Source organism: Sciurus carolinensis, chromosome 4, assembly GCF_902686445.1.
Source record: "Sciurus carolinensis chromosome 4, mSciCar1.2, whole genome shotgun sequence".
Classification (NCBI taxonomy): domain Eukaryota; kingdom Metazoa; phylum Chordata; class Mammalia; order Rodentia; family Sciuridae; genus Sciurus; species Sciurus carolinensis.
The window spans coordinates 159477459-159486747 of NC_062216.1; the positions used below are offsets into that span (position 1 = coordinate 159477459).

Consider the following 9289-nt stretch of genomic DNA (forward strand, 5'->3'; position numbering starts at 1 on the left):
GGCTCAATATCTTCTGACCACCTTCAAGAAGCTGATGATTTATTCTTTGGCAGTTCACAAGAGATTCTGGTCAAACCATAATAAAATGTCACCATATCAGTCAATATTTACTGAGTGCCTCTTTCTGAAGTTAACATTGGATTAGGTGCTTCAGGACAAGTAGTTTGACTCAATAAATTAAAAAAATACATATTTAAGACATTATTCTCAGAATTCTTCAAACAGTTGTATTGTGAAATTTCTATTGCTGAGAAATTTGAGGTTCATGTTCAATGTGCTGTCTCTCTTTCAGTCCCAAAAGCTCCGTTTTGAGTTCTCCAGGCTTTGGTGGAATATCAGGTATGGTCTGCAAGAAACAAACAAACAAACGCCAGTGCTTTCTTAGACTAATTCAACGTGACTTGAAAGATTTTAAAGTAATGAGTAAAACCAAAAAGTTCCCTGCTTGCTACTCAATAATAAATCTTTATTAAAAGAATCTCTGGTTGATCTAAATTTCTTTCTAGCACTATATTTATGATTCTATCATCCTGGCAATATCTTAAATACTAAAGGAGTCACAGAGAAACAGTTTGTATCAATTTCAATTCATAGACTCATAAATTTAAGTAAAACTTCCATAATTGGAAATTCATTCCTGCAATGTTTACTGATTCTCTATCATGTACCTGCTGGCCCAGGAAACAGCTATTAGGGATTGATTCATTTGCTCAAAAATATTAAGTGCCCATTATGTGCAATGCATAAAACAAAGAACAAAAAAATACAGAATCCTTGTCTTGGAGAAAGGTCAAGAAAAGCATGAGAAGGTGACTATTGTTTGGTAATAACTACATTGAGATGTAATTTATATACCACAACATTCTCCCATTTAAAGTGCACAACTCAAGGTTTGGGTGTAGCTCAGTGATAGAGCACTTGCCAATCATATCTGAAGCCCTGGGTTCAATCCCTAGCAACACACACACACACAAAGTGTACAATTCAATAGTTTTTAGTGCAGTATATTTACAGAGTTGTAAGTCCATCACAATAGGTTTCAGCACATTTTCATCATCCTTAAACTCCATAGCAGTTACCCCAATTTACATTACCACCAGTAGTGCAAGAGGGTTCCAATTTCTCCACACCGTTGACGACACCTGTTACTGTTTACTGTAGTCTTCATAGTGATTATGAAGTGGTCTCTCATTGTGGGTTTTTTTAAAAATTTTTTCAGTTGTAGATGGGCACAAAACCTTTATTTTATTTATTTATTCTTAATGTGATGTTAAGGCTCGAAACCCAGCGCCTCACAGGTGCTAGGCAAGTGCTCTACTGTGGGGCTACAACCCCAACCCCTCTCATTGTGGTTTTGATTTGCACTTCTGTGACAGCTAATGATGCTGAGCATCTTTTAATTTGCTTATTGGCTAAGACAGTGACTTTTGAACAAAGACATGGAATTAACTGGGAGGGTTTCAGGCAGATGGAAACACAAATGCAGAGGACTTAAGGCAGGAGTGTGCCTTCACTTTCAAGGAAAAGCAAGGATGTCAGAATAGCTAGTACAAAGTGTTTAACATCCTTAGGAGGGAACAAGGGCAGGGGGAGAAAGGGGAGACTCCAGTGGTTTTCACTCAGACGGGAAAGTTTTTCGAGTGACATGACCTAACTCAAGTGTAAAAAAGATGACAATGAGTTGGGTGCCATGGCACGCGCCTACAGTCCCAGTGGCTGGGAGGCTGAGGCAGGAGGACCAACAGTTCAAAGCCAGCCTCAGCAATGGCAAGGCACTAAGCAACTAGTGAGACCCTGTCTCTAAATAAAATTCTAAAAAGGGCTGGGGATGTGGCTCTGTGGCTGAGTGTCCCTGAGTTCAATCCGCAGTACCAAAAAAAAAAAAAAAAAAAAGACAATGGTAGCTTTGTTGAGAATGTAGGAAAGCAAGATGGAAGGCAGAAGATGGTTAGGAAGCTATTGCAATAACTGAGGAAAGAGATGACTTGACCTGGGTAGTAGTAATGGAGGTGATGAGAAGGGGTGAGTGTGTGAATGTATTTTTCGGATTAATCTAATGACATCTGTTTAAGTGTGCAGTAAGAGGAATTTTGTTTCAATCTGAACAGGTTTCAATCTAAACATCTAGTAGAGTCACTTCCTTTGCTATTGTGATGAGCATGAGGATGAAACATGCGGGACAACTAGAACAAAGCACCCTTAATAGTTCTCCCTCGTGACAGCACTGGGAACAAGTCCTAGGCAGCCAGCCTGGCCTCAGTCCCTACAGAGGTGCCCTGCTGCACTACTACTGGCCAGACAGACTGAGGTGGTCTTTCAGTATGCTCCTTACCTGTTACTGTGGGAGGAAGCAGCTCAAAACCTCCTCCCAAAGTATAGGTAACTGCTGGCAATAGCCCTTGCACATTCCCAATTAGGAGATGGGTGAATCAAAAGTCAATTTCCCAGGGTCAAATTCCAAGCATTCCTTCCTTTATAAGAGCTGCTACTGGATATTCCTGCATAAGCTAGAGACTAAACTGCACTTCTGTGGAAAGTTCTTACCACTTTCCGTCTCCACGAAGTGTCCTTGATGTTGCAGTCAGAACTCTTAAAAGAGAAGCAGACTGAAGAGGTAAGAAAGAACTACTCTAGCACTGTTTATCCAAAAAGTACACACCACCTAAATGTCAACAACGGACGGAGCAAATAATGTATATGGAATGTCCACATTATAAAATACTACATGATGGTTGGCTGGGTGTGTAGCTCAGTGGTACAGCATTTGCTTAGCATGTGTGAAGCCCTGGATTTGATCTCCATCACCCCAAAGCAAACTATACAAAGGATAAAGACTATTAATGTCACATAAATGTCTATTCACATAGATGTTAACCAAAACAAGCAAGGTGCTGAGAAATATGTATATGAACTCCTACTTACGTGGAGAAAAACACTCCACAAACTGTGTGTGTGCTCATGTGTATTCACCAACCAAAAAAACAGGAGAAATGGGAGCAGACAGAAGAAAGGATATTATAAGCTGAGGATTTGCATTTTACTCAACTCACTTCCACTGGAATGTTTTTACAAGGGGGTTGTATTATTTTATTTTATTTTATTTGTATTATTTTATTAATAGGAACAAAAAAGAAACACTACACAGAAAGCTTGAGCTTCAGATCCTTAAATCAATGCCTCGTTAAGCCATGATCTTGGGAAATAACCTCAGTTTTCCAAACCTAAATTTCCTCACTTGAAAACTGGGATAAATACCTCTGAAATTATAGTGATAACTGACTGAAATGAATTTATTGCACTACACAGGGTTGGTTCTATGTTACCTGTCCAGGCACTGTCTGAGCTCAGGACAGGATGCTGCAAACCACTGTGTCATGCCTATAGTATAATACTTGGACACTCTTTTAATTATTTGCACCATTATTTCTTATCCCCATCTTCCCAAGATTTTAATGCCTGGAAAGCACCTTTAATTCCCTGTTCCTAAATCAACAAATGCCTACTGCCATTAAGTTAAACTTCTCCGTCCTATGTATGCCTATATTAACTTATTCTTCTTTCTACAAATTTTTGCTGGTCATCTGCTGCATTCCAGGCTCTCTTCCACGTGACTGAGATACAAAAGTGAATCAGATGGACAGTTCCTTTGTAGAGTGTACATTCTAGTGGAACAAGCAGACAAGAAAACAGACAGAAATAAATAACTGCAAATTGCAACAAGGGCTCTATGGAAACAATGGACTGAATGGAATAGCACAGGAGAAAAGAATCCTTTGAGAGCTGGCCAAAGAACTCATTGCTGGAGGGGATATTGAAGCCCTTAGGGTTATTTTTGTCTTTTTTTGTTGTTACCCAGGATTGAACTCAGGGGCCCTTAACTACTGGGCCCCATCCCCAGTCCATGTTTATAATTTATTTAGTGACAGGTTCTTGTTGAGTCGCTTAGGGCCTCCCTAATTTGCTGAGGTTGGCTCTGAACTTGCGATCCTCCTGCCTTGTCCTCCTAAGTTGCTGGGATAAGACTTATTTGAAAGAAGGTAATCACGGTACGATTTGGAAGAAAAGCACGGTAGAGGAAAAGAAGGCTTTGTGGTAGGGTTAAGTTGAGTGCATTGGAGAAGGTGCCTGAAAGCCAGCATGGCTGCAATAGAGGGAACGTGGGAGGAATGGCCAGTAGTGGTAGGGGCCGCATTGTGGAAGGTCACAGGCCATGCATTGCTCTAGAGGAACCGGGATGCCATCACAGGGTTTTTAGGTTCGGGGCAGATGGAATCCTAGTTTCGCTTAAGGTCTCTTTTGCTGCTGTGAGGAGCATGAAGTGGTCCAGTGAAGAGGAAAGAGGGCCCCCTCCGGCACTCACCAGGTCAGGCCGGTAGTACCTGTGCACCGCTTCGGCCCCCGCTAACATGGCCAGGAGGCTAGCCGCGAACATTTTCAGGTAAGAGGTCATGGGCACGCCCGCGGGCATGGTCCGAGGGCTGCACGGGGAGGGAAAAGGCAGTGTTAGAAGGCCCTCGGCTTATGACTAGACCGCGCGGGACCGAGGCGCTCGGGCTGGCGCGGAAACCAGCCGCACTGAGACCAGCACGCGGGAGGGGCGGGGCCAAAACACCCGACTCTCTCCGTCCACGCGCCTCGGTTTCCTCGGTTACGACACGAGGTCGTCCAGCGGACGAACACTCGTTCCGGGCCTAAGCGCAGCCTGGACTGAGGCGAGGAGGGCTGGGCCAGCAGTACGCAAAGGCAGAGCTTGCAGAGCAAGAGGAATGCTGACACCGGGTGCTTTCCGCGCCCCTTCAGCCTCTAGAAGAGGAACTGCAGGCAGCACTCCCCCTTCCCATGTGGACGCGCCCGGGGAGAGACTGTACCGCGAAGTGCACAGGCGCGGGGCAGCCAGGCAGAGCGCCGGTGGAAGAGAGTCCCGAAGACAGAGCGGACCGCGAGCTGCCCGGACCTAAATTGTAGTGAGTGGGTGCCGTGCCGGAGGAGAAAGCGAGCTCACTACAGGCGCCTGCGCAGTTGCATGGCCAGGGCGGAAGTCGGATGCTGGAGGGGAACTAATGCCTGTATCTTAATTCCCACACCTTTAGTGGCCCGGCCTCCTAGTGCCGCTTCAGTGGTGCGGACGTTGGGTTTCCCTGACATACGTGGTATCTTAGGTTCGGGTCTGGGTTACTGTATCATTTGTCCTTTAGCACGAAGGGAATTGCGCCCGTTTACTACTTTTAGGGAGGGTTGGAGTTCCGCGCACTGAGCGATAGCGTGCTCTTACGAGGTCCTCTCCAGCGAAGTTAGAAGCGCTCGCGGTCCCTGTTTCTGACACCCCTTTAATACCTGAAATAGAGCCACGCCCAGACAACTGTTGGAAAAGAGGAAACCTGAAGTCGATAACACCCGATCCATGCATTTTTAGATTGTCTTGCGAACTGATTTTTGTTAACCAAAAAGTTAGTGCAAGAATGAATTCTGAAAAAATAAAATAAATAAATAAATAAAAACTGAAAAAAAAAAACTTATTATCTGTCACTCTCATAATGAAAAACCATCACCATATTTTAATAAAAGAAAATACGGGTCTAAAATTAAAAAAAAAAAAAAAGAATGAATTCTGCAGGATTACGGTTGTGTGTGTAACATGAATCATGATACACTCATTTACTTTCGACATCAGTTATTTTAAAGGATACAATTTGTAGTAGTTTGCTGTGTATACCTACATGAAGCCATTCTCACAATCGACATGAGCATATCCACCACCCGCAAACGGTTCTTGCTGCTTCCTTCTAATCCCTCTCTTGGTAATCACTGATCATCTTTCTGTCACGAGATTGGTTTGCGTCTTCTAGAATGGTATATAAATGGAGTCAAACAGCATATACTATTTTTTATCTAGCTTATTTCATGCAGCAGGGTTGAGATTCTTCCACGTTGCTGCATGTATCTGTACTACTTTTTATTGCTGAGTATATTTATACCACAATTGGTTTATCCATTCACTCGGTCGACCCTTTGTTTTCCAGTTGTTGTGGTTAATAGAAATGAGGCAGGGGCAAAGGACAGGTGACTGGTTATCAAAGAAAGGAAGTGGGTAGACAGCAGAACTTCCTCATCAACCGGTTCTAACACCTCCAAGGGAAGGGTCTCACCTTCCAAAACCAGCGATTACTCCCAGGGCAGCTCTTTTCCTGCTTTTGGTCGAAGGAGATAAGAGGACATAGATAAGAGGAGAAGGTGGCATGAGAAGTATGGAAACCTAAAATCTAAAATCTACAAAGGGGCAAGACACACCCACTCCCACGGGCACCAGCTCTGGGACCCCAGCTCCTCTTCCGAGGAGTCTACTATCCCCCTCCTGTCTCTTAAATAAAATTTGCTTTCTTTGCTTGCCTCGGTGTTTCTCAGGTGTTTAATCTTCAACACCAGGGGAAGGAGGACCTGATCCTGATTTTTGAGACTGGTATAGAAATAAAGCTCCTATGAACAGTAAAGAATATGAGAAAGACTTATGAATTTATGCTTCCATTTCTTTTAGATACTTACCTAAGAAAAGAATAAATGGCATATATGGTAGGTGTATATATATATACACCTCTTGTACATTTTTCTTGGATCTAATATGAATGGTGTGTTTTCTAATTGTTGATATATATAATACAATTGATTTTTCTTATGTTGATGCTCTATTTCAGTTTTGCACTTATTCATTACATTACTTTTTTTGTAGGTTCCATAATATTTTCCACATAAATCATTACGTGAACTATGAATACAGTATTTTTAATATATGTAACTAATCAATCTTGAGGAAGTTCCCCAGAAAGTTCCTTTCTGTTTCTAGCTTAATGAAATTTGTTTTTATTAAAAATGAATGTTTGTCAAATGCTGAATCTACATCTATACAGATGATTTGCTTTCTATAGTTTGCTAATGAATTATATAGATTGATTTTTAGATGTTAAACCAATCTTGTATTATTCAGATAAATTCTACCTGGTTATGATCTTTTTCATGTATTGATTCAGTTTTCCAACTTTTGTTCAGATTTTACATGTATGTTCATGACAGACATTGGTCTGTAGGTTTTCATTTCTCCCCCCACCCCCCCACTGGGGATTGAAACCAAAGGTGCTTAACCATTGAGCCATTGAGTCACATCCCCAGCCCTTTTTTATATTTGATTTAGAGACAAGGTCTTGCTGAGTTTCTTAGGGCCTTGCTAAGTTGCTGAGGCTGTGTTTTAACTCATGATCCTTCTTCCTCAGCTTTCTGAGCTGCTGGTGGCATTATAGGTATGTACCACCTCAGCCACCAACCTGTAGTTTTTCTTGTAGTATTTTTGTCTACTTTTGGTAACAGAGTAGTTGGCCTCATCACATGTATTGGAAAATTCCTTCCTCTTCCATATTGTGCAAGAACTTGGTTTATTTCTTCCTTGATGGATTTCACTACTAAGTCCAAATGGGCCTGGAGTTTTCTTTGGGGGAAGGTTTTTCTGTTTTGTTTTGGGTTGGGTTTGGGGCAGCAGGGATGAACCCAGGGGCACTTAATCACTCAGCCACATCCCCAGCCGATTATATTTTTTATTTTGAGACAGGCTTTTGCTAAGTTATTTAGGGCCTAAATTGCTGACGCTGGCTTTGAACTTGGAATCCTCCTGCCTCCACCTCCTGAGCTGCTGGGATTACAGGTATGTGCCACTGTGCCCAGCTCTCCCTTATGCCTAATTTATGTATAGTCTGTAATTTCATCACTTCTTTCATCTTTATGTCACTTGTTTTTTCCTGTAAGCCTGGGTAGAGATTTATCAACTTTATTGATTTTCTCAAAGTTCAAGCTTTGGTTAGAGCATTGATTTTTCCTCTCGTTTTTTCTATTTCACTGATCTTACATTCAATATTTTTAATTTCCTTTATTTTGCTTATTTGGGGTTTAATTTGATCTTTGTTCTCCCATTTCTTAAGATAGAAGCTGAAGTCATTGATCTGAGAACTTCCTTTTATTCTAGTACTAGCACTTAGTATTCTAAATGCATGCTGTTTACAGACCAGCTCTTTTGCTTTGAAAATTCTTTTGCCAAAAGTCCTTCTGCTTTCTCACGCTCTACTAAGGCTCACAGAAACCCCCTAAAGGGTACACTCTGGAGTCAGAAAGCCCTGGCAAGTCTTGACTGACACTTAGTAGCTGTGTGTATGTATGAGTTTTTTTGTAAAGTGTAACAATAAGAATAGCTAACTGTGATGGTTAATTTTATGTGTCAATTTGGCTGGATCATGGCACCCCATGTGTATCAAACATTGTTCTGGGTGTTTCTGTGAGGGTTTTTAAAGATGAGTTTAACATTTTAAAGGGTATACTTTGAATAAAGCAAACTGCCCTTCATAATGTGGGTTGGCCTCATCCAATCAGTTGAAGCATGAATAGAACAAAACACTGACCTCCCTGGAGAGGAGGGAAATCTTCAGTAGGCACCCTATGGATTGGAACTGCAAAATGGACAGAATATTTATGTCTTCTTCCCCCAATAATCATATGTTGAAATCTGATCACCAATATCATAGTATGAGGTGAGGCCTTTGGGAGGTGAATAGATCATGAGAGCACAGCCCTTGAAAAAGTAAAATTAAATTAAACTAAATTTTTAAAAGCCCAGAGAGCTGCCTCTTCTATTCCACAATGTAAGGACAAAGCCAAACTTTACCATCTCTGAACCAGAAAGGAGGCCCTTACCAGACACTGAATCTATCTACCAGAGCCTTGATCTTGGACTTCTCAGCCTCCAGAATGATAAGAAGTAAATTTCTATTGTTTATAAGTCACCTAGTTTATGGTGTTTTGTAGCGTAAATGGATTATGATACAACAACTTTTGGCTCATAAGGTTTTCCTGAGGTTTAAGTCAATTAATACATGCAAAACACTTAGTTCATGCACATATTAAACAGCCAGTAAATATTAGCTACTAAAATCATTACCACTGTCATGATCACCATTATTGTAATTATAACATAACTGCTATTTTTAATACCAATTCTCCCTGTTGCTGTGAACTATTGGGCTCCAAGGCCCCCGTATTCAGTAGGGACACAGGAACTCACCTGTGGCTAAAAACCTGTAGTTTGAAAACCCTATCCAATAGCAAACCTGATTGTCAATAAGATGTAACTGACTGGCCTACATTAGCCAAGGAGAAAACAAGCCCAGTACATTTCTGAAAGAAAGAGCAGACATTCCAAGAAAGAGAAAGGCAAACAAGGCAAAGTGAGCTGGACTGCCATTTGTTGTTGTTCTTT

General features: G+C 41.6%; 1 protein-coding gene across 1 annotated transcript; it reads right to left on the reverse strand.

Annotated features, from left to right (window-relative positions):
- Window positions 1-207: 207 nt before the first annotated feature.
- Window positions 208-5016, reverse strand: LOC124983706 (protein BRAWNIN). The gene is made up of 3 exons (XM_047551185.1): window positions 4869-5016; window positions 4361-4478; window positions 208-346 (listed from the first exon to the last, which is right to left on the reverse strand). The coding sequence occupies exons 2-3, from the start codon at window positions 4466-4468 to the stop codon at window positions 242-244; spliced, it is 213 nt and encodes a 70-aa protein (XP_047407141.1). The 5' UTR covers window positions 4469-4478; window positions 4869-5016; the 3' UTR covers window positions 208-241.
- Window positions 5017-9289: the final 4273 nt, after the last annotated feature.

Coding starts and splice junctions, on each gene's coding strand:
- LOC124983706 (XM_047551185.1), bottom strand. CDS start 4,468: ATGCCCGCGGGCGTGCCCATGACCTCTTACCTGAAAATGTTCGCGGCT. Junction 347..4,360: donor GGTACTACCGGCCTGACCTG/GTGAGTGCCGGA, acceptor TGTTTCTTGCAG/ACCATACCTGATATTCCACC.